General features: G+C 38.7%; 1 protein-coding gene across 6 annotated transcripts in view; it reads left to right on the forward strand.

Moving 5' to 3' along the window:
- The window catches only part of ULK4 (unc-51 like kinase 4), a 591,366-nt gene that overhangs the window by 39,691 nt on the left and 525,280 nt on the right, over positions 1 to 26,395 (forward strand). For all 6 annotated transcript variants that reach the window (XM_077865647.1, XM_077865651.1, XM_077865650.1 and 3 more), the window contains one exon: positions 19,014 to 19,092. In XM_077865647.1, coding sequence (XP_077721773.1) covers positions 19,014 to 19,092 — 79 coding nt within the window. The remainder of the gene's footprint in view (positions 1 to 19,013; positions 19,093 to 26,395) is intronic.

Here is a 26,395-nt window from a genome sequence, read left to right on the forward strand (position 1 = left end):
GGGATAGTCACTGTTGAAATTTTTGTTTCTTTTCCCCTTATATGTTTTTAACATGTACTTTAATTTTTTTTTTTTTTTTTTTTTAGTGGCAGAGGGGGAGGCAGAGGGAAAGGGAGAGGGAGAATCTTAAGCAGGCACTATGTTCAGTGTTGAGCCCGTTGTGAAGCTGGATCTCAACCCTGAGCTGAAATCAAGAATTGAACACTTACCCTACTGAGTCACCCAGGTGCCTCATATGTTATGTATTTTTTAATATCATTAACTGTCCAAAATTTTTTCAAGGTCTGTCTTCTGTACTATGAATGTCTGATTATTTAATTTACCCTGTTCCCTATTTTTGGATAATATTATAACATTGTAAAAATATGCTGATGAACATTTTTGCATTTAAGTCTTGGTTCCTGTTTTTTTCTTTCTCTCCTTAGGGCAGATTCATAGAATTAGAATGAATAAATACAGGCAATAGATAGTTTTGAGACTTCTGTTAAATTGCTAAAACATTCTTTAGAAACATTGTATTTTAACATACATTCTTGTTGGTGTTTATAAAAATGCCCTTTTGTTAGAACTTTAAATAGTGGATATTTATGAAATTTTGTATCTTTTGCCAATCAACTTTATTGAGATGTATAATCCACATGTAATGTGTAATATTTTATTAAGAAATTGTATTAACTGTGGGCATAAATGTAATATGAAATTGACCATTTTAGTAAGTGCACAATTCAGTGTTATCAAGTATATTCACAATGCTGTGCAACCATCACCACTCTGTTTCCAGAACTTTTTCATCATCCCAAACAGAAGCCATTACCCATTAAACTTTAGCTCCCCTCCCCCTTCCTCACAGTCCTGGTAACCTCTATTCTACTTTTTGTTTCTATGAATTTGCCCATTCTATACCTAATATAATTGGTATCATATGATATATGTCTTTTTGCACCTGGCTTAATTCACCTACTGTTTTCAGACTTCAGCCATGTTGTAGCATGTATGAGAATGACATCCCTTTTTAAGATTGATTTAATATACCATAGATGTATATGCCACATTTTATCTTTTTATCTGTTGATGGATACTTGGATTGCTTCTAACTTTGGCTATGGCAAATAATGCTGCTGTGAACATTGGTGTACAAATATCTTTTTTTTTTAATTTATTTTTTATCGGTGTTCAATTTACCAACATACAGAATAACCCCCAGTGCCCGTCACCCATTCACTCCCACCCCCCGCCCTCCTCCCCTTCTACCACCCCTAGTTCGTTTCCCAGAGTTAGCAGTCTTTACGTTCTGTCTCCCTTTCTGATATTTCCCACACATTTCTTCTCCCTTCCCTTATATTCCCTTTCACTATTATTCATATTCCCCACATGAATGAGAACATACAATGTTTGTCCTTCTCTGACTGGCTTACTTCACTCAGCATAATACCCTCCTGTTCCATCCATGTAAGAGCAAATGGTGGGTATTTGTCATTTCTAATGGCTGAGGAATATTCCATTGTATACATAGACCACATCTTCTTTATCCACTCATCTTTTGATGGACACCAAGGCTCCTTCCACAGTTTGGCTATTGTGGCCATTGCTGCTATAAACATTGGGGTGCAGGTGTCCCGGCGTTTCATTGCATCTGTATCTTTGGGGTAAATCCCCAACAATGCAATTGCTGGGTCGTAGGGCAGGTCTATTTTTAACTCTTTGAGGAACTTCCACACAGTTTTCCAGAGTGGCTGCACCAGTTCACATTCCCACCAACAGTGTAAGAGGGTTCCCTTTTCTCCGCATCCTCTCCAACATTTGTGGTTTCCTGCCTTGTTAACTTTCCCCATTCTCACTGGTGTGAGGTGGTATCTCATTGTGGTTTTGATTTGTATTTCCCTGATGGCAAGTGATGCAGAGCATTTTCTCATGTGCGTGTTGGCCATGTCTATGTCTTCCTCTGTGAGATTTCTCTTCATGTCTTTTGCCCATTTCATGATTGGATTGTTTGTTTCTTTGGTGTTGACTTTAAGAAGTTCTTTATAGATCTTGGAAACTAGCCCTTTATCTGATAGGTCATTTGCAAATATCTTCTCCCATTCTGTAGGTTGTCTTTGAGTTTTGTTGACTGTATCCTTTGCTGTGCAAAAGCTTCTTATCTTGATGAAGTCCCAATAGTTCATTTTTGCTTTTGTTTCTTTTGCCTTCGTGGATGTATCTTGCAAGAAGTTCCTGTGGCCGAGTTCAAAAAGGGTGTTGCCTGTGTTCTCCTCTAGGATTTTGATGGAATCTTGTCTCACATTTAGATCTTTCATCCATTTTGAGTTTATCTTCGTGTATGGTGAAAGAGAGTGGTCTAGTTTCATTCTTCTGCATGTGGATGTCCAATTTTCCCAGCACCATTTATTGAAGAGACTGTCTTTCTTCCAATGGATAGTCTTTCCTCCTTTATCGAATATTAGTTGACCATAAAGTTCAGGGTCCACTTCTGGGTTCTCTATTCTGTTCCATTTGATCTATGTGTCTGTTTTTGTGCCAGTACCACACTGTCTTGATGACCACAGCTTTGTAGTACAACCTGAAAACTGGCATTGTGATGCCCCCAGATATGGTTTTCTTTTTTAAAATTCCACTGGCTATTCGGGGTCTTTTCTGATTCCACACAAATCTTAAAATAATTTGTTCTAACTTTCTGAAGAAAGTCCATGGTATTTTGATAGGGATTGCATTAAACGTGTAAATTGCCCTGGGTAACATTGACATTTTCACAATATTAATTCTGCCAATCCATGAGCATGGAATATTTTTCCATCTCTTTGTGTCTTCCTCAATTTCTTTCAGAAGTGTTCTATAGTTTTTAGGGTATAGATCCTTTACCTCTTTGGTTAGGTTTATTCCCAGGTATCTTATGCTTTTGGGTGCAATTGTCAATGGGATTGACTCCTTAATTTCTCTTTCTTCAGTCTCATTGTTAGTGTATAGAAATGCCACTGACTTCTGGGCATTGATTTTGTATCCTGCCACGCTACCGAGTTGCTGTATGAGTTCTAGCAATCTTGGGATGGAGGCTTTTGGGTTTTCTATGTAGAGTATCATGTCATCGGCGAAGAGGGAGAGTTTGACTTCTTCTTTGCCAATTTGAATACCTTTAATGTCTTTTTGTTGTCTGATTGCTGAGGCGAGGACTTCCAGTACTATGTTGAATAGCAGTGGTGAGAGTGGACATCCCTGTCTTGTTCCTGATCTTAGGGGAAAGGCTCCCAGTGCTTCCCCATTGAGAATGATATTTGCTGTGGGCTTTTCATAGATGGCTTTTAAGATGTCGAGGAATGTTCCCTCTAACCCTACACTCTGAAGAGTTTTGATCAGGAATGGATGCTGTATTTTGTCAAATGCTTTCTCTGCATCTAATGAGAGGATCATATGGTTCTTGGTTTTTCTCTTGCTGATATGATGAATCACATTGATTGTTTTACGAGTGTTGAACCAGCCTTGTGTCCTGGGGATAAATCCTACTTGGTCATGGTGAATAATTTTCTTACTGTACTGTTGGATCCTATTTGCCAGTATCTTGTTGAGAATTTTTGCATCCATGTTCATCAGGGATATTGGTCTGTAATTCTCCTTTTTGGTGGGGTCTTTGTCTGGTTTTGGAATTAAGGTGATGCTGGCCTCCTAGAACGAATTTGGAAGTACTCCATCTCTTTCTATCTTTCCAAACAGCTTTAGGAGAATAGGTATGGTTTCTTCTTTAAACGTTTGATAGAATTCCCCTGGGAAGCCATCTGGCCCTGGACTCTTGTGTCTTGGGAGGTTTTTGATGACTGCTTCAATTTCCTCCCTGGTTATTGGCCTGTTCAGGTTTTCTATTTCTTCCTGTTCCAGTTTTGGTAGTTTGGCTTTCCAGGAATGCGTCCATTTCTTCTAGATTGCCTAATTTATTGGCGTATAGCTGTTCATAATATGTTTTTAAAATCGTTTGTATTTCCTTGGTGTTGGTAGTGATCTCTCCTTTCTCATTCATGATTTTATGAATTTGAGTCTTCTCTCCCTTCTTTTTAATAAGGCTGGCTAATGGTTTATCTATCTTATTAATTCTTTCAAAGAACCAACTCCTGGTTTTATTAATCTGTTCCACAGTTCTTCTGGTCTCGATTTCGTTGAGTTCTGCTCGAATCTTTATTAACTCTCTTCTTCTGCTGTATGTAGGATCTATTTGCCGTTTTTTCTCTAGCTCCTTTAGGTGTCAGGTTAGCTTTTGTATTTGAGTTCTTTCCAGTTTTTGAATTGATGCTTGTTGCGATGTATTTTCCCCTCAGGACTGCTTTTGCTGCATCCCAAAGATTTTGAACGGTTGTATCTTTATTCTCATTAGTTTCCATGAATCTTTTTAATTCTTCCTTAATTTCCTGGTTGACCCTTTCATCTTTTAGCAGGATGGTCCTTCCAAACTTCTTGTTGTGATTTAGTTCTAATTTCAAGGCATTATGGTCTGAGAATATGCAGGGGACGATCCCAATCTTTTTGTATCGGTTCAGACCCGATTTGTGACCCAGTATGTGGTCTATTCTGGAGAAAGTTCCATGTGCACTTGAGAAGAATGTGTATTCAGTTGAGTTTGGATGTAAAGTTCTGTAGATATTTGTGAAATCCATCTGGTCCAGTGTATCATTTAAAGCTCTCGTTTCTTTGGAGATGTTGTGCTTAGAAGACCTATCGAGTATAGAAAGAGCTAGATTGCAGTCACCAAGTATAAGTGTATTATTATCTAAGTATTTCTTCACTTTGGTTATTAGTTAATTGATATATTTGGCAGCTCCCACATTCGGGGCATATATATTGAGGATTGTTAAGTCCTCTTGTTGGATAGATCCTTTAAGTATGAGATAGTGTCCCTCTTCATCTCTCACTACAGTCTTCGGGGTAAATTTTAGTTTATCTGATATAAGGATGGCTACCCCTGCTTTCTTTTGAGGACCATTCGAATGGTAAATGGTTCTCCATTTTATTTTATTTTCAGGCTGTAGGTGTCCTTCTGTCTAAAATGAGTCTCTTGTAGACAGCAAATAGATGGGTCCTGCTTTTTTATCCAGTCTGAAACCCTGCGCCTTTTGATGGGGTCATTAAGCCCGTTCACGTTCAGAGTTACTATTGAGAGATATGAGTTTAGTGTCATCATGATATCTATTCAGTCCTTGTTTTTGTGGATTGTTCCACTGAACTTCTTCTTAAAGGGGAATTTTAAGAGTCCCCCTTAAAATTTCTTGCAGAGGTGGTTTGGAGGTCACATATCCTTTCCGTTCCTGCCTGTCTTGGAAACTCTTTATCTCTCCTTCCATTTTGAATGAGAGCCTTGCTGGATAAAGTATTCTTGGTTGCGTGTTCTTCTCATTTAGGACCCTGAATATATCCTGCCAGCCCTTTCTGGCCTGCCAGGTCTCTGTGGAGAGGTCTGCTGTTACCCTAATACTCCTCCCCATAAAAGTCAGGGATTTCTTGTCTCTTGCTGATTTAAGGATCTTCTCTTTATCTTTGGAATTTGCAAGCTTCACTATTAAATGTCGAGGTGTTGAATGGTTTTTATTGATTTTAGGGGGGGATCTCTCTATGTCCTGGATCTGAATGCCTGTTTCCCTTCCCAGATTAGGAAAGTTTTCAGCTATGATTTGTTCAAATACATATTCTGGCCCTCTGTCCCTTTCGGTGCCCTCGGGAACCCCAATTAAACGTAGGTTTTTCTTCCTTGGGCTGTCGTTTATTTCCCTTAATCTATCTTCATGGTCTTTTAATTGTTTGTGTCTTTTTCCTCAGTTTCCCTCTTTGCCATCAACTTGTCTTCTATGTCACTCAGTCGTTCTTCCACCTTGTTAACCCTCGTCGTTAGGACTTCTAGTTTGGATTGCATCTCATTCAATTGATTTTTTATTTCTGCCTGATTAGCTCTAAATTCTGCAGTCATGAAGTCTCTTGAGTCCTTTATGCTTTTTTCTAGAGCCACCAGTAGCTTTATAATAGTGCTTCTGAATTGGCTTTCTGACATTGAATTGTAATCCAGATTTTGTAACTCTGTGGGAGAGAGGACTGTTTCTGATTCTTTCTTTTGAGGTGAGGTTTTCCTTCTAGTCATTTTGCTCAGTGTAGAGTGGCCAAAAGCGAGTTGTATTGGGAAAAGGAGAAAAAGAAGGAAAGAAAAGAGAAAGAGAAAAAAGAAAAAAGGAAGAAAGAAAGAAAAAAAAGGAGAAAAAGTAAAAGAAAGAAAAAAAAAACGTGGGGGAAGGAAACAAATCAAAAAGCAAAGCAAAACGAAACAAAACAAAACAAAAAACAAAACAAAACAAAAACCACGGGAGTATCCTCTGATTCTGTATACTAGAAGTCCCTTGACTTCCCCTGGAACTCGTCCGTCTAGCTGGTCTTCTGGGGGAGGGGCCTGTTGTGCTGATTTTCAGGTGTTAGCACTTGGGGGAGCTGCTCTGCCCTCTGCCTGGTGCAGGACTCAGGGGGTTTTTTACCCCGTGAGGCCCCAGGAGGAACAACCGCAGTGGCAGAGGCCTGCTCTGCAGCCCTGGAATCAGCTCCCGCAGTAGCTCGAGAGCTCTCCGTCTGCAGGGCCTGGAGGCTCTGGGGCGGGGCCGCTGATCTGCTCAGCTTTGGGCAGAAGAGTCTTTGCTGTCCTGGGCCCTCCCGGCCTCTGCCTGTCACGGGGGAGGCCGGATCCTGGGCTGTGTCCCGGCGCCTACACTGTTGGATTGGCGCTCCCGCCCTGCAGCCCCCTCCGCGGAGCCGCCCCCGAGCCCCCCCGAGCTCTCCCGCCCCGCAGCCCCCTCTGCGGAGCCTCCCCCGAGCCCCCGAGCTGCTCCCGCCCTGCAGCCCCCTCCGCGGAGCCGCCCCCGAGCCTCTTCGAGCTGCTCCCGCCCCGCAGCCCCCTCCGCGGAGCCGCCCCCGAGCCCCTCCGAGCTGCTCCGGGTCCCGCCGTGTGCGCTGCAGCCCTTAGGGAGCTCGGCGCACTCTCCCGGGGCGCAGGTGTCTGTTAGTGTCCCCGGGAGCCCGAGGGCATCCCCGCCCTCCCGGGTCCTGCTCCACCTCCCTGCAGCCCCTTTCCGCCCGGGAAGGTCGGTGCAGCTCCTGCGTCTCCGGGACGGGGCTCTCCTGTCCTGGGGACACTCGCCCCGGCCTCAGCCCGGCTCCTCGCGGGCCCCTCCCCCTTGGAGGCCTTTTGTTTCTTTATTTCTTTTTCCCCCGTCTTCCTACCTTGATAGATGCGTGAATTCTTCTCACTGTAGCATTCCAGCTGGTCTCTCTTTAAATCTCACGCCGAATTCATAGATTTTCAGGATAATTTGAAGGTTGTCTAGGTAATTTGGTGGAGACAGGTGATTTGGGGACCCTACTCTTCCGCCATCCTGCTCCTCCCCCCGGTGTACAAATATCTGTTCCAAGTCCCTGCTATCAGTTATTTTGGGTATATTCTAGGAGTGGAATTGTTGAATGTTTAGTAATTCTACCTTTTCATTTACTGAGGAGACATCATATTGTTTTCCACAGAGGCTGGACTATTTTACTTTCCCTCTAGCAGAGCACAAAGGTTCCAATGTCTCCACATCCTCTTTATCATTTTTTTAAATAGTAGCTGTTCTCATGGGTGTGAAACTGTGTATCATTGTGATTTTGATTTACTAGTCATTTCACCAATAACTAGTAATGTTGAGCATCTTTTTATGTACTTATTGGCTATTTGTTTACCTTTGGAGAAATGTCCATTCATGTCCTTTGCCTATTTTCTATTTTCTAATTGGGTCATTTTATGTTGTTGATTTGGAAAAGGTTAATATCCAGGAGATAGATATATATATATATAAATAACTCTTATCAGATTGTATGATTTACAAATATTTTCTCCCATTCTGTGGGTTGCCTTTTCACTCTTGATAGTATCCTTTGAAACTCAGATTTTCCTTTTTTTTTTTCCTTGGTCTGTGCTTTTAATGTTCTATGCAAGAAATCATTGCCAAATTCAATATCTTAAAGCTTTTCATCTCTTCTTCTAAGAGTTTTACAGTTTTATATTTAGGCTTTTGATCCATTTTGAGTTAATTTTTGCATGTAGTGTTAGGTTAGGGTCTAACTCCATTCTTTTGCTTGTGCATATATGCAGTTTTCCTAGCACTGTTTGTTGAAAAGGCTGTTCTTTCCCCATTGAATGGTATTGGCAACCTTGTTGATAATCTTATGATCAGATATGTGAGGGTTAATTTTGGGGCTATCTGTTCTATTCCATTAGTTTAAATATCAGTTTTGATGCCAGTACCACAATGTCTTGATTACCACAGCTTTGTAGTAGTTGAGTTTTACAATCAGAAAGTATGAGACCTCCAACTTGTTTCTCTTCCTCAAGATTATTTTGCCTATTTGGGAGTCCCTTGGGATTCATATAAATTTTAGGAGGGACTTTGCTAATTTTTGGTATAAGTTTGACACTTGAGTAAGGTAAAGTGTTCATCAATTTTTTAAATACAGTGTCTCCACTTGTAAATTCTTTATTTCACCTCTTGGTTGATTGGACTTCGTTTTTTTTCAGTAGTTTTCCTTTTTCTTTTCTTTTTAATTAAAGATCTCTTGGAGGCTCTGCTTCTGTAGTTGTTGCCTCCTCCAGGCTTTCGCTCAGGCTTAGGAGGCCAAGTGAGACCTTCTAGGGTCCTCAGGCTGGCTCACCCTGTGCCATGCTTCAGAGTTTGCATACTTCCGTCGTGTCAGCACAGCTCTGGAAGACTTGGAGCCAACTGTCTTTTTCTTCTTTATTTTAAAGATTTTATTTATTTATTCATGTGACACAGAGAGAGAGAGAGAGAGGCAGAGACACAGGCAGAGGGAGAAGCAGGCTCCCTGCAGGAAGCCCGACACGGGACTCGATCCTGGGACTCCAGGATCATGCCCTGGGCCGAAGGCAGAGGCTAAACCGCTGAGCCACCCAGGCTGCCCTTTTTTTCTTCTTTATATGTGACTGGTTTGAGTTTTGCTTTTCAGTGTCTGGATTTTTCTTTTTATCCTCAGCCTGTGAAATTTTACTGTAACGTGCGTAGGTAATTTTTTTTTTTTTTTTTTTTTTTTTACTAATTTGCTTTGGAAAATTAAGTCTGTGAAGTGCTACAGGCTTTCTTTAGCTTCCTTATTTCCTGAGGATCTCTTCCTCAGTGTTTCATCCTTTTTCTTTTTCTGAAAGTCCTATAGAATGGGCATGGGATTTCCTATTTCTCTCTTTTCTAAACATTTATTAGTTAGAGAGCAAGTGAGCAGTAGGGGCAGAGAGAGAAGCAGAGAGAATCTCAAGTAGACTATGCGCTGAGCATGGAGCCTGATGGAGGCTCAATCTCGTGACCCTGAGATCATGACCTGAGCAGAAACCAAGAGTCAGATGCTTAACCGAATGCACCATCGAGGTGCCTTTCCTGTCTCTTGACTTCATTTTCTTTTGCTTTCTCTCTTTTATTGAGATATAACTCACCTATCATAAAATTCACCTTTTTTTTTGGTTTGTATTAATAGTTTATTTTTTGAAGCCGTTTTAAGTTCACAGCAAAATTCAGAGGAAGGTACAGAGATTTCTCCTCTACTTCCCGCTCCCACACAGGCTAGCCTCCCCCATTATTGCCATCCCCTGCCAGAGCAGTATATTTATTACGACTGATAAACCTGCACTGGCACATTATAATCACCCAAAGTTCATAGTGCACACTACAATTCACTCCTGGTTTTATACATTCCATGGATTTAGACAAATCTATAATGACATATATAACCTTTATGGTATCATATAGAGTATTTTCAGTCCTCTAAAGATCTGTGCTCTGTCTTGTCATCCCTCTGACAATCACTGAACTTTTTACTTTCTCCATAGTTTCACCTTTTCCAGAATGCCTTACTTGGAACCCTACAATATTGGAATCCTGTGATATGTAGCCTCCTCAGATTGGCTTCTTTTACTTAGTAATATGTGTTTAAGGTTCCTCTCTCTCTCTTTTCATAGCTTGACAGCTCGTTTCTTTTTAGTGCCACATATCTGATTGTCTGCACGTATCACAGTTTTCACATACTGAAAGACACCCTGGTTGCTTCCAAGTTTAACATTTATGAATAAAAAAAAAAAAAAAAAGCCCGGAGGAGGCAACAACTACAGAAGCAGAACCTCCGAGAGATCTTTAATTAAAAAGAAAAGAAATAAATATCATGTGGACATATGTTTTCACCTCCTTTGGGTAAGTACCAAGGAGCGTGATTGCTGGATCGTGTGGAAAGAATATGTTTAGTTTTATAAGAAACTTCCAAATTGTCTTCCAAAGTGGCTGTGCTATTTTGTATTCACATCAATGATGAATGAGAGTTCCTGTTGCTTCATAGCCTTCCTAACATTTGGTGTTGTCAGTGTTTTGGATTTTGGCCATTCTTATTTGAGTATGGTAGTATATTGTTTTAATTTGCATTTCCCTGATGACATATGATGTAGAGTGTTTTCTTATATGTTTATTTGCCATCTGTTTATCTTTTTTTGCTGAGGTATCTGTTAAGATCTTTGGCTTCTTTTTTCATTGGATTATTTTCTTACTGTTGAGTTTTAAGAGGTCTTTGTGCGTTTTGAAAAACAGTTATATCTGGTATGCCTTTTGCAAATATTTTCTTCAGTCTGTGGCTTGTCTTCTCATTCTCTTGACATTATCTTTCACAGAATAACTTTTATTTCAAATAAAGAATAGCTTATTAATTATTTCTTTCATGGATGTGCCTTTGGTGGTTGTATCTAAAAAGTCAGTGCCACACCCAAGGTTATGTGGGTTTTTTTTTTTTTTTTTTCCCTATGTTACCTTCTACCAGTTTTAAACCTTGACATCTTACTCTTCAGTCTTTGATCTGTTTGGAATTTTTGTCAAATGAGTAAGAACTGTTTCTAGAGCTTTTTTTTTTTTATGTGGTTGTGTATTGATGCTAGCGCCATTTGTTGAAAAGACCATCTTTGTATTGCCTTTGCTTTTTTTGTCAAAGATCCTTTGAGTATTTTTATGCAAATCTTTCTCTGTTTGGTTTCATTCACCTTTCTATTTATTCTTTTGTTAATAGCACAGTCTTGATTACTATAACTTTAGAGTGAGTCTTGAAGTCAGGTAGCATCAGTCCTCCAACTCTGTTCTTCTCCTTCAGTATTGTGTTGGCTATTCTGGATCTTTCGCCTCTCCATATAAACCTTAGAATCAGGGTGTCAATATCCATGAAATAAGTTGCTGGGATTTTTATTTGGAATTCCATTGAATCTCAAGATCATGTTGGGAAGAACTGACATCTGGATAATATTGAGTCACCTTATCCATGAACATGTAATACCTCTCTATTTCCTTAGTTTTTTAATTTCATTAATCATAGTTTTATAGTATCTCATATAGGTCCTTTACATATTTTGTTAGATATATTCCTAAGTATTTAATTTTTGAGTGTTAATGTTAATAGTGTTGTATTTAAATTCCATTTGTTAATTTCTGGTATAAAGGGAAGTGGTTGACTTTTATATGTTTGTATGCTGCACCTTGCCATAATCACTGATTCCTGGAGGATTTTTTTTTTTTGGGGGGGGGGCGTCAGGGAGTCAATTCTTTAGGATTTTCTATAGTCATGTACTATGTGAACAAAGACAGCTTTCCTTTTTTTTTTTTTTAATCTGTCTACCTCTTGTTTTCTTGTCTTACTGCAATAACTAGAGGTTTAGTATGATACTGAAGAGTGGTGGTGAGAGGCAACAGCCTTGGACCTAATCTTAGTGGGAAATTGAGTTTCTCAATTAAAAAATTAAAAAAGATTTTGAGAAAGAGAGCATAGGCAGAGGGAGGGGGAGAGGGAGAGGCAGACTCCCAACTGAGCAGGAAGCCTGACATGGGCCTTAATCCCAGGACCCTGGGATCATGACCAAAGCCAAAGGCAGACACTTTTTTTTAAAATTTCTTTTTATTGGAGTTCAATTTGCCAACACATAGCATAACACCCAGTGCTCATCCCATCAAGTGCTCCCCTCAGTGGCCGTCACCGTCACCCCAACGCCCCACCCACCTCCCTTTCCACCACCCCTTCTTCATTTCCCAGAGTTAGGAGTCTCTCATGTTCTGTCTCCCTCACTGATATTTCCCACTCATTTTCTCTCCTTTCCCCCTTTATTCCTTTTCACCATTTTTTATATTCCCCAAATGAATGAGACCATATAATGTTTGTCCTTCTCTGATTGACTTATTTCACTCAGCATGTGAAATTTGCTCCAGGACCTCCAGGTCCGTCCACATAGAAGCGAATGATGGGTATTTGTCATATCTAATGGCTGAGTAACATTCCATTGTATACATATACCACATCTTCTTTATCAAAGGCAGACACTTTAATCAACTGAGCCACTCAGGTGCTCCTGAGTTTCTAATTATTAAGTAGGATGTTGGCTGTAGGTGTTTTCTAGATAGTCTTTATCAAGTTGAATATTTCTGGTTTACTGAGAGTCTTTTTTGTACATGGGTATAAATTTTGTAAAATGCTTTTTCTTCATCTATTGATAAGATTCTGTGATTTAAGTCTGTAGATATGGAATTCTTTTGAAAAATTTAATGGTTTTAGCATATTCACAAAGTTATGTGACCATCACTACTATATAATTTCAGAACATTTTTTACCACCCAATGAAACCACATATATATTGCCCCGTCACCTCTGTCTCTGCAAACCACTAATCTACTTTGTCTATAGATTTACCTATTTTGAATATCTCATATAAGTGAAATATACAAAATGTGATTTGTGTGTGTTTGGGTGTGCATGCATGCGCATCTGGTCTCTTCCACTTAGCATAATGTTTTCAGGGTTTATGTTGTAGCATGTATCAGTACTTCATTCTTTTTATGACTGGATAGTATTCCATTGTACAGATAGTACCACATTTTTGTTTATCCATTCTTGTTGAACACTTGAGTTGTTTCCAAATTTGGCTATTATGAATGATGCTGCTGTGAACATTTGTGTGTAAGGTTTTATGTGAAGATATATTTTCATTTCATTTGGATATAAACCTAGTGGAATTGTTGGGTCATGTAGTAATTCTTTGTTCAGTCTTTTGAAGAGCTTCCAGACTTTCAGTGATCTCCCTTAATTTTATCTTTGAGCTTTCAAGTTTGATATCTATCCCTGCTTATTTTATTCTTGAGTATCTCTGTTTTATTTCAACAATCATATTAATCAACTTTTTATGTTCTGATTCTTTAGCTGCCTGAATTTGGTCTATAATGTACTTTTGAATTTGAGGATAAAATGTAGGATTATAAAAATCCTATTTTGGAACAGAATTTAGGGTTATAAATGTTATGACTAAGATTTAGGATTAAACATTAGGATTATACGAGTTCTATTCTTATCTCCTTAGCCTGTGAGTCACTTCTTTTTCATCATGGTCTTGCTTTTTAGGGCTGTTGGTTCCTCAAATTCTTGGTGGTCTTAGGTACTTAATTTATATTATGAATAAATGGTTGAATTGATCAGTTGGCAATACAGATTTCCTGCTTCTCTAAGTCTGTTTCTCCAACTTCTTTAAGGGAAAGGGCTGGCATGTGAATGGTGATGTCTGTTAGTTAGTTGACTTATATGTTGGGAGCTCAGCTGGCTAAAGACCTGGTAGGCAGGCTGGAAGCCTACTCAAGTGTTGCCAGGATGGGTTTTTCTTTGGGATGGAGTTGGGTTTCCTCCATTAACCCCCCTTTTCTACTCTAGTATCTGGTGTGGAGGACCACAGTCTCTGGTCCCCACATCCGCATCTGAATCCTGCCTTAGGAAAGATTGCTTACTGTAGGAATAATTTTCCATTTTTATGCTGGAGGCCAGGACTGCAGGGTTTATTTTGCATACCAGGGAGGGAGATAGGAAGGCAGCAAGACCTGGTTGGCTCACTTGTTCATTGTACAGTTCTGTAATCTGGTGGTCATCCAGTGGCTCATCCTCACCTTCTGTTTTAGTTTACTGAGTCTCTATGGGGCTTCCTTGGGAAAATCTGCCTTTATCTTTGGTTCTTAGGGATCTCTTCTGTTCATTTTCTGTCAATATGATTTCATCTATGCTGATCATCTGGGATTTTCTTAAACATTTTGGTCTACTTTCAGTGCTTCTTTCTGTTTCTAGTTATCATTTAATTATAAATTATGTTTTCTTTGAGCAGACCCTTAAGGGAACAGAAAGGTAGATGTCAGTGTCCAGTCTTCTCCATAAAGCAGCAGAATGCTCCTAGGTTGCAAGTGGTATTATTTGTGTTGATTGCAGTTGTGACTGATGGACATTTGTATATTTCATGCATCAAATGAAAATTGAAAAAGTACTTCTGAATTTATATATGTTTGTTTTCTTCATTTTTGTTATTTCACTTTTATAATGTAACGTGTTCTATATAATTTCTGCATTTAGGGATTCTGTGCATTTATTTTTGTGGTCCAGTATAAAATCATTTTAAAAAATGTTATTAATGTAGTAAATGATGTAATAATAGCTAACTCCTACAACACAAATGCCAGATGATATGGTAATTGCTTCACATGAATTCTCTCTTTTGATTCTTTGAACAACTTGTGGAGGTACATATTGTAGTTCTATTTAACATAAAAGTAACCAGGCACACAAAGTATGAGTAACTAGCCAAGGAGCTGTCCCCCCGTCTCTCTTACGGTGGGGACAAAACTGGGCCCAGGATATTTAATTTCAGAGTAATAAATGTTGCCTCTCACTGAGTGAGTGTGGTCACTGTTGGTAGATGGTAGTAAGTTTGGTATATACATCTGTTATTTTGACCTTGCTAATTTTATTATGGGTTTCATTTTGGCCTTCTTACTGTACTTGGAAGAGAAGTAGGTTGAAGTTTCCCACTACTCTTGGTTTTACTTATAATTCTTTGTTATATGATGTATAACAATACCCTTTATTAGGTTATCCTGCTTTTAATTTACGAGGGATCTTTTTCTCATTTAGCGGTGTTAGCCTTAAATTTTTGTTTGAGGTTTATGTTGGAAACCCTGTTCCACATTTGTTTACCTCATGCAATCATATGTTTATCTACTCCTATTCTACTGATCATTTAGTTATCTTTTTTTGATGTCAATGTACTGTTCATTCAACATTTATTGAGGGCCTGCTAAATGCAAGGTACTGTCTTGGTTTTTGCATTGTCGAGCACTACCAGGTCTTATATTCATGACCTTCTGGGCCAGTTGGAGGACACAAATTATAAACAGGTAAACACATGAAGAAGGAACTACAACATTTTAGATCTACTCTCATGTGGTAGCCATTAGCTGCATGTGGTTATTAAAATTTAAATTTAGAAGTAATTCCACAAAAAAATTAGTTCTTCACTTGGACCAGCTATATTTTAAGTGCTTGATAGTCACATGTGACTGATGGATATATTCTATATAGCATGAACAATTTAGATTTGGAACATATCTGTCATTGCACAAAGGTTATTGGCCAGTGCAATTTTCTGTGCTGTCATGAATACCTGAATATGTCATATGTCAAGTATATGAATATACTTCTGAGATACAGTATAAAGGGATATTAGGGGCACCCAAAGTGGTGAAATTTAGTAATTTAGTAAGAAAACTGATAAGCCTGATTTTTGACAGCATCACATATAAGATATAGTTATATGAAGTGTTTGGTATAAACTGAGAAATGTTTTTATTACTTTAAATAGTTTATAATTTAAAACTATAAGGATGTTAAGATAGTGTGTTTTCTCTTGTCCTAAAAGGAATTGTTTCTGATGAGATTCGGGAAATATTAATGATCATGTTATAGTACATGTTTCAAGGCATTATTTGTAGGCATTATTTGTGTAGATTGAAAAAAATAAGGTTTCTTAAGTACTTCGGGCTTGTCCTTGAGCCAAGATAAGTTAGTTTTTGCTTTGCATTCTCTAATTCATTAGTCCGGTTTTTAAACAATTAATTTTTAATTAATTGATTTTAAATTTAATTTTTAAATTTTTAGAGGTAGTTTAGTGATTTATCAATTACATACAATACCCAGTGCTCATTATGAGTGCCCTCCTTAATGCCCATCACCCAGTTACCTCATTCCTTCTACCCCCATCAACTCTCAGTTTGTTTCCTATAGTCTCTTATGGTCTTATGGTTTGCCTCCCTCTGTTTTCCCTTCCCTTCCCCTGTGTTTGTTTTCTTTCTTAAATTCCACATACGAGTGAAATCATATGGTATTTGTCTTTCTCTGATTGACTTATTTTTTTTTTTGGATGGCCAAGTAATGTTCCATTGTATATATATACACCACATCTTTTTTTTATTCATTCCTCTTGTCAGTGGACATCTGGACTCTTTCCATAGTTTGGCTTGTGGATATTGCTTCTATAAACATTGGGGTGCAGGTGCCCCTTTGAATCACTATGTCTGTATCCTTGGGATAAATACCTAGTAGTGCAATTGCTGGGTGGTAGGGTAGCTCTATTCTCAACTTTTTGAGGAACCTCCCTACTGTTTTCCATAGTGGCTGTACCAGTTTACATACCCACCAGCAGTGTAAGATGGTTCCCCTTAATCTGCATCCTTACCAACATCTATTGTTTCCTGACTTGTTAATTTTAGTCATTCTGTCATTAGTCAGTTTTTGATAATAAGCATTTGTTTCATCATTGTAAAAAAAAAATTAGAAGTTAATCCATCTATCCCTCAAAATTGCACACGTGTGAAAATTGAAACCTAATCAACTTGGCTGTGGTCAGAAAATGAGGTAGTGGCAGAGCAGTGACTAGATGCTTTTTCTTGTAACTTTTGATCCAATGTCCTACCAAATCTTTTTCAAATGGTTACTTTTAAAGTATAATCTTTTTAAGCCTGTCATTTCAACACACGCTGTTGGGAAAACTGGACCACTTCTTACACCATACACATAAATAACCTCAAAATGGATCAAGTGCTTAAATGTGAGACCTGAAACCATGAAAATCCTAAAAGAGAGCACAGGCAGTAATGTCTCTGACATCGGCCATAGCAACATTTTCTTTAGATAGGTGTCCTGAGGCAAAGGGAATCAAAGCCAAAAAAACTTTGGAGACTACATCAAAATAAAAAGCTTCTGCACAGTGAAGGAAGCAATCAACAAAACTAAAAGATAGCCTACTGAATGGGAGAAGATATTTGCAAATGACCTATCAATAAAAGGGTTAGTATCCAAAATATATACAGAACTTTTATATAATTCAACATCCAGAAAACAAATCCAGTTAAAAAGTGGGCAGAAGACATGAACAGACATTTCTCCAAAGAAGACCTCCAGATGGCCAATGATCCTTAAAAAGATGCTTAGCATCAATCATCATTGGGGAAATGCAAATCAGAACTACAATGAGCTATCCCCTCACACCTGTCAGAATGGCTAAAATAAAAACAGAAGAAATAACAAGTATTGGTGAGGATGTGGTGGTGCACTGTTGGTAGAAATACAAACTGGTGTAGCCACTGTGGAAAACAGTGTGGAGCTTCCTCAAAAAATTAAAAATAGAGCTACCCTATGATTCAGTAATTGCACTACTGAGTATTTAATACAAAAAACAGTTCAGAGGGATGCATACACCTTTATGTATTTTGTAGCATTATTTACAATATCCAAACTATGGAAGCAGTCCAAGTGTTCATTGATAGATGATTGGATAAAGAAGATGTATATACACAACAGTGGATCATTCAGCCATAAAAAAGAATGGAATCCTGCCATTTGCAACAATCGGGATGGAGCTGGAGAGTATAATATTAAGTACAATAAGTCAGCCGGAGAAAGGCAAAAGCCATATGATTTCACTTTTATGTGGAATTTAAGAAACAAAACAAATAAGCAAAAAAACCAAAAAGGAGCAATGGAAAAAAAAAAAGAGAGAGACAAACCAAGGAACAGACTCTTAAAAGAACAAACTGGTTACCAGAGGAAAGGTGGGTGAGAGGATAGGTGTAATAGGTGATAGGGATTAAGGAGGGCACTTGTATAAGCACTGGGTGATGTATGGAAGTGTTGAGTCACTATATTGTACACTTACATAACACTGTACAGTGAATAAACAGTATAATCTTTATTTAGAGGCAAGATGCTAGTCATACAAATGCCTAGGACTTCTTTAACTTGTTGAGAGACTTGAATGGTTAATTCAAGAAGTGTTGAAATCCCTAAGAATTATGTCTGTATGTTAGAGTTCTGACAGCATGAACACTTCCCTATGATACTTCTCTAATTATTTTCCCTCCTGTGTAAATAACTGGAAAAGTAGAGGTCTCTGGCTGATGTACACACTGATTAGCTCAGAGAATATGTAAGCATCAATGAGAATACAGTTCTCAAGGGAAAAAAAATACGGTTCTCATCAACTCATATATTCAATCATTTCCAATTAAATAAAATCTTAGGACCAAACTTATGCAAACCATCTGAAAATGATATTTAATAATTTTCAACCTTATTTTCTGTTGGATAATGAAACAAATTCCTCACTAAAACTAGTAGTTTTTAGAACAATATTTGTAAGATCTACCATTGTAAAAATTTCTATAAAAGTAGATACGTAAATATATGTTTAACTGTTCTGATATTTTTTACCTTTTATGTATAAAATTACTGGTCTATTAATAAGTAGGACATAACTTTTAGCTAAATAGTGCTGTACTTAGAAGTAAAAGGGTTAAATACATTTTCCTTCTCCTCTTTGGTTAGGCCTTGCCAAAATTTTATTTTGCATTTAATGCTAAAGCACAACTTGTTCAACCTTAGTCATTAACAGAGGGTCCTGCAGAGGGCATTGCTGTTCATGTCTCTTCGCGTATGGAAGGACCATATAGGTGGGAGAGTAAATGCTCACCCTGGCACATCTCATTTTTATCTTTTGTTAATGCTCACATTGTGTAACGTAATTAACCAGGGTTGGTTACTTGGGTCCCTAATTTTCCTCTTCAGAGCTTATTTTTCTTCATTTACAGACGGGCCAAGGTTGCTCGGGTGATTGGTTTACTGGCCTTGCATACAACTGAGCTCCAGGAAAATACACCTGTTACCGAGGTAATTCTCTTTTATTACTGAACTGTTACAAATGACAAAAAATGGTTGTTCCTGATTTTGTAATTTAGAACGTGCAGCGTACATTGACTTTCACTTAAGTTTTCTTTGTGGAATTGTGGCAATTAGAAAATAACCTCAGTAGACCCTTAGGTGTAAACATAGCTGCACATTTACAACGTATTCTGTTATTAAAGGTGATATGGCAGAGTTAAAAGGCTTGTGGGCTCTGTTCAGTATTATTTCAAGAATTTTTGGGTAGGTCTTTTATTATGAGTTTTCTTGTAGTCTAGCAACATTTTATTATACCTAATTTATTTTCTAGTTGAAGCTCAGTTCATACTTCAGATTAAAATCCTTTTCACCTAGAATTTAGTGTTTTCATCCTCACCAATTGTCGGTTATTTCTGACAATGATCCCAGTATTAAATGGCCATGCATGCTTGAAAGATACTTAGAAATATCAGGCATTTTTTTTTTTTCAAGTACTGATACTGGGAAGCATTTCCAAGTTAATCAGTACATCTAAGTTCCATCAAGTGAATGCTATCATTGTACTGCCTTTTTGAGTGTCCTTTATCCCTTGGACTAGAGGAGTGTCAGGAGGTGAAATAGGCGAAAAGAACCAAGGCTTTTAGGGGCAAGAGCAAGAACAACTGAAGGAAGGAGAAAGTGGGAAGAAGGGATTTTTGGAGAGCCAGAACCTGTGATGTGGTATTTGGGGCTTTAAGAGGAATCATCTAGCCAAGTATTGCCCAATAGAACTTTATGTAGTGGTGGAAAATATTCTGTAACTCTCAGTATCTCAACCGGTTCCTGGGATGGCATCTCAGTTAGCCCTGGTCTCTCTAAGTGGACATGAAATGGACAGTTAATTTAAGGATTTCCATTGTTTTTTAACTCTATCCCCATTTCCTACAAACTGAGATTTCTGAGCCACTACAGGAAATGTCACTAAGTCTAACCTTTTTATTGTTTTTTGGACCAAGAAGAGTGAATTGTGGCCTCTGTGACCCCTGGTGGTACCCAATTTGGCTATTGGAGATACATAGATTAGATTTTTTTAAAAGACCCAGCACGTAGGGCAGTGTCACTAAGCAGAGAGGCTTTAGTAGCTCAAAAGTGGGGACTTTTTCCGATGACTCAGAGCAAGATTTTTCAATACAAGTGTGGCTGTCGGAGATAGAAGTTAAAATTCTAAGACCAAGTCCTGACGTTCTAGAGGGCATTCCTAGATAATCAGGAGCAGTGGGCCATGAAGTGAGGCCCTGGAGGTGTAAAGCATGACTGTTGAATTAAAATGTTCAATAGGGGGGGATCCCCGGGTGGCTCAGCGGTTTGGCGACTTCCTTTGACCCAGGCATGATCCTGGAGTCCAGGGATCGAGTCCTGCATCGGGCTCCCTGTGTGGAGCCTGCTTCTCCCTCTGCCTGTCTCTCTCTCTCTCTCTCTCTCTCTCTCTCTCTGTTTCTCATGAATAAATAAATAAAATCTTAAAAAAAAATGTTCAATAGGCACCATCATGAGTAGGGTAAATATTTTAGGAAGCTAAGTTAGTGGATTTAAAGATCAGCTGGATGCTTTCTCTTAGGATTCAGAAGAAAAGGAAAGGTTAAAAATTATTAAGTAAAAAATAAAAAAGCTTGGAAAAGAGTTCCAGAAGATCTGTTCTGCTGAGCAATATGGCACACACTAGCCCAAAATGGCTATCAAACCTTTGAAAAGCAGATAGTCTGAATTGAGATGAGCTTCAAGTAGAGAACACATATCAGATTTTGAAGACTCCGTATTAGGGGAGAAGAGGAGGAAAGCATCTCACCTGGAAATTTTTTACAGACTACATTTTCAGATGATAATATTTTGGACATATTTGGATATTTTCATTAATTTCACTTTTTATTTTTTTCTATGTGGCTCCTGGAAAATTTTAAATTACCTTTGTGGCTTGAATTGTATTTCTGTTGGACAGCACTTATCTAAGATAAACATAATGGGATTTCAAGAAGGAGAGATCAAAGCAAACATTCATGAAAGAAATAATAGAAGAAAATTTCACCCTGAGCTAAAGAAAGACTCAATCTTTAGATGAAAGGTTTCATCAAATGTCAGGCAAGACATTGAAAAAAATGCACATTCAGACCTATCCTGGTGAAATTTGTAATTACAAGAGAAAAAACCAAAACTCAGATTATAAACAAATAAAGGCAAATTAGACTTGCATATGATTTATTTGTAACACTACAAACTGAGGATACAGAAAACAATAGTAATAGAACATTTAAGGGATCATGTGACCTTGAATTTCTCTGTACAGCCATCCTATTGCCTACTTGTCAGGACAGGAAGAAGACTTGTTCAGAAAATCAGAGACTCAGTCTTAATATCAGTCTTTTTAAAAATTTCTTAATATCAGTCTTAATTTCACCAACTTTTTAAAAAATTTGCGCTTGAGCAAGCTACTTGAGTAGCTGCCTCTAACCAAATTTTCAGGTATCGTAAAGAAGCAAATATAGGGATCCCTGGGTGGCGCAGCGGTTTGGTGCCTGCCTTTGGCCCAGGGCGCGATCCCGGAGACCCGGGATCGAATCCCACATCGGGCTCCCGGTGCATGGAGCTTGCTTCTCCCTCTGCCTGTGTCTCTGCCTCTCTCTCTCTCTCTGTGACTATCATAAGTAAATAAAAAATGAAAAAAAAAAAAAAAGAAGCAAATATAAACAATGAATCCGGGGCACCAGGTGGCTCAGTTGGTTAAGCATCTGCCTTTAGCTTAGGTCATGATCTGAGGGTACTGGAATCAAGTTCCGTGTCAGGCTCCCTCCTCAGTGGGGAGTCTATTTCTGTGTTTCCCTCTGCCTCTGCCCCGACTACTCATGCTTGCTTTCACTCACACTATCTCTCAAATAAATAAATAAAATCTTAAAGCAAACAATGAATCCATTAGCATTTAAGTCCAAATAGTAGCTGTTAAATGAAGTATAACCTGGAAAGAATGGATTCGTAAAAAAGAATACATATACTATGAAAAAATTAATGGTAATATGGAAGTAAATTCTGCATTGTTTTAGAAGATCTGGTAGGGTAGGAGAGAAGGGAATAGCAAAGGAAAAGGCAAATTTGTTCTTTTACTAATTGAAGCATTTATTATCTGTTCTGGGCATGGTAGTGTGTTACATGCGGAAAGACCATTATTACTCCAGGCAAATTCTTATCTTGTTCTAGAAGAAATTCATAGATACTATTTTATTTTGTGTATTGATACTCTTTTGTTCCTTAACAAATATGTGTCAGTGGCTGTGTATATACAAGGTATTGTCTTGTACACTGGGGTACAGTGCTGAGCAGAGAGATAAAAATCCCCATTCTGATAGGGTCTGTGTTCTAGTGTGAGGAGAGAGCAGATATCTAGTGTGAGGTGGCGATAGATGCAATGAAAAAGATAAAGTAGGCTGGTAGGGTTTGGGAAGGATGAGGTGGTACTATTTTAGCACTATTTTAGATGGGTTGGTCATGGAAAGCCTTAGAGAAGAACCTCTAAGCAGAAACCTGAAGGGAAGGTTTCCTCACTTGGAAGGGTGAGCAGCAGGTGCCAAGGACGGGTGATAGAAGAGTGGTTAGCATGCTTTGAGGAGCAACATGGAGGTAATGTAGCTGGAACTAAATGAGAGAGAGACTCAAGAGGAGAATACAGGAGATGATGTTAGTGAGGTAGCCAGGGCTAGGTCATCGATGCCAAGCTTGTCGTAAGCCCTAGTCAGAATTGGGACTGTATTCTGAATGAGATGGGAAGCCATTGGAGGAATTTGGTCAGAGGAGAGCCTTGATGTGGCTTACATTTGAAGAGGATTACTGTGTTATGAGGACAGGGGCAAAGTAGAGAGACCACTTTAAGAGCCTATGGTATGTGGTAGTTCAGATGAGGGGTGATGGTGACTTGGACCAGGTTTGTAGTGGTAGAGGCAGTAAAAAATTATTTTATTCTGGATATAGGCTTTCTTTCTGGATAGATTTCAAAGTGTTGACAGATTGGCTTATTACTGTTATATTTGAAGGCAGGCTTTAATAACCAGGTCTCGCCAATATAAATTCTAATATTCAATATGGAACATCCTAAGGTATCAGGGAAATGCAAATCAAAACCAAAATGAAATAGCAAAACAGTCACCAGTTTGGCAAAAATGAAGTCTCACAGTCCCAAATGTTAGTGAAAGTACTGAGCAGAAGACAGGCTTGTATGCTGCTGTTGGGAATGGCCCTGGGCACAGCCACACTGGAAAACCGAGCACATCTCTACTCTGTAAGCCGGCATCCCCTACCTTGCAACCTAGTGTACCAAGTGACATGTACAAGACATGTAATGCTGGTGTATCACCAGCATTATCTGCAACAGCCCTATATTTGAAATAACCTGTTTGTGTATCAACAGTAGAATGGATGAAGTGTGTCACAGTCACACAATGGCATACTAAATAGCATTGTGAATGATGAACCCCAGCACAGGGCAGCAAGCCTGAATGAATCACCTGGTTGTCCTAGACATCAGTAGGACATTTCCTGGGAAAGATTGATCTCTATATTTCAGAAGTGTCAGGGCTGTGAAGGCTCTTGTGGGGAGGGTCAGTTCCCTCTTGATGCTGGACATGATGAAGGAGAGGTGGATGTAGGCAGAAGCCATGGAAGGTGTGGAGATAAGAGGTGCCCTGTGTCTGAATCTGGGAAGATGGGCTGGAGGCCAGGGCTGGAACTAAGAGGTTGTCTGAACCCACGGGGTGTCCTTATGTTTGGGGGCTCCGTGTGCTGTGACTGCAGACAGTATATTCTGTTGTCCACTGCTGGAGGAATTCCTGTGGGTCTGGGCAGAAGCCCTCTGGGGACCTGTCAGTCACCCTGAATGACATGCTTAGCTCAGCCCCTGACTCCATGCCCATGGTCTGTCCCCCTGGCAATTGCTGTTGCTGCTGCCACCGAGTGTGTGTGGTTGGACAGTTCTTGAACCATACTTGTCTCTGTGTGCCCTCCAGTTTGTTTACTACCCAATGCTTCCCTCTGTTCAGAGACTGTGTACCTCCTGTTCTCAAAATACTGCCTAGGTCCTGTTGCTCTTCCTTATGAAACACTGTGTTCTTGATGCTGCCTCCATCAAGGGGGGGAGGAATGGGTGTTAATTCCTGAGGTTCTTATGTCCTTCATTCATGCACTGTTGATGTTTTATTTGAAATAAAACTTGGAAAACATTATACTTACTTAAAAAATGCAATAGTGTGTAAGGAGTTATCTGTGGGAACTTCTGAATTATGCATATTGTGAACTAAGTTCCTGTGGAGAATGAGAAATTCACAGAGTAACTTGAAATTGTGCCACGTGTTCCTGATGATTCCATCTTTTATTCCTCACACTCACTCTGAATTCCTATGAACAGTTGGTTGTGATAATTAGGGCAGCCAGTAGAGGGCACTCAAACACTGGAAACAAAGTTTTACAAGTTTAAGAATTTATCTTTCAACTTCAAGAAGCTGGTTTAACAGGTATACAGTACAGTGTTTCATCTTTTCCCAGGTTTTTGGAGTTTTTACTGCATGGCATGTAGTTTTATTCCATTGTCCATTATTACCATTTGAGATCAACAAACACCGTGGCAGCCTGTACAGAAAAATGCAGTCGTTTCAGGGGATTTGTGAGGCGGGAGTCCATAGATGAATCTTAGCTTCAGATTTCTGGAGACCAGGTTTCTGTAATACTCATAATTGTAAGTGTTCGTAGATAGTTCTTCAGGAAATCATATAAAATTTCAAGTGTGAGATAGGACAGATTTCAATAGTAGGTTTACTACTGGTAGATGAAAAAAAATGTGGTTGAAGATCTTACAGGCATTTAAGGTGTACAACTTTTTTTTTTTTTTAATAATTTATCTTTGTATCCCACAGTGCCTGGCCAGCAGAGCAACGAGTATTTTAGGTACTGAGTCAGTGTTGAAGGATTTAATAAATGATTAAAAGAATGGTAGGAAAGTATGGCAGTATAATTTGTTACAAAGAGAAGAGATGGAGAAAAAGCTATTTTGCTATCTTGGTATAATTTAAGTCTCTTTCATCTAACTCTTTCACCAGTGCCACAGGAAAGAGCTGTCATGATCTCTTGTATGTATTTAGAAGCATTTATTACATTCTTCATTTTTTTTTCTACAAAAGAGATAGTCAGCTTCTTAAGCCTTTCTTCCTAGACAACATACTTACCACCCTGTAATGATTATGATTCTTATATGTAATAATTTTTAAGAAGTATTCCTGATGTTCTGGCGCATAGATTTGGTTGTACTTTATGAAGTTGAATATAGAATCTAATAGAATCTATTTAGAGCTGGAAGGAAAATTAGCAGACATTCTAGTTTGATCCTTTCATTAAACATTTTTATTGTGGAAAATTTCAACATACATAAAAATAGACCAGAATCAGGGGATACCGTTCACTTCTAGTAATCACCAGCACTTTGCCAATGTTGTCATCTCTCTCTACCTTCTACCCTCCTCCTCCCCATCTCATTCCCTCTCCTTTCCCCCCCTTCCTATGGTAGAATGTTTTTTTGTTTGTTTGTTTGTTTTGTTTGTTTTTTTTCTTTAAATCCCAGATGTCAGGGTACCTGGGTGGCTCAGTGGTTGAATGTCTGCCTTTGGCTCAGATTGTGACCCCAGAGTCCTGAGATTGAGTTCCGCATTGGGCTTCCGGCAGGGAGCCTGCTTCTCCCTCTGCCTATGTCTTTGCCGCTCCCTGTGTCTGTCATAAATAAATAAATCTTAAAAAAATACCAGATGCCATGTTTAATTCATAAACATTTCAGTGTATTTGTCTAACAGAAAAGAATTTAAAAAAAAAATCACAACACTGTTATCATGCCCAACAAAATCAGTAGTGTTTTCTGAATATCCTGTCAGTCAGTATTCAGATGGTTTTTTATTTTTTTAATTTTTTTGAAGTAGTAATTAGTAAAAGTTTATTGTGCACATACCAAAGGGATAGTTTGTAAACTAGGAGCACTCAGAACATGGAATGAGGATCAGAAGTAGTCTGTGGTAAAAAGCAGCTTATATACGTGAAGGCAGGGAGTATTTAGTCTTTACGGTGATTGGTTATAATACTGGAATTTTCTTAAAGGGAATTGGTTAGTGGTTACCTCCTACTGATTTTGGAGAACTGTTTACATTTTACTTATAGTATCCAGAAGAAAAGCAAGAAGTGACCTAGGTCAAGTTATCCTTGCTTGTTCTTCAAAATAAGTTAAATTAAGCTTTGTTTGTATGACTAACTGGTTTTA

Source organism: Canis aureus, chromosome 22 (genome assembly GCF_053574225.1).
Source record: "Canis aureus isolate CA01 chromosome 22, VMU_Caureus_v.1.0, whole genome shotgun sequence".
Classification (NCBI taxonomy): domain Eukaryota; kingdom Metazoa; phylum Chordata; class Mammalia; order Carnivora; family Canidae; genus Canis; species Canis aureus.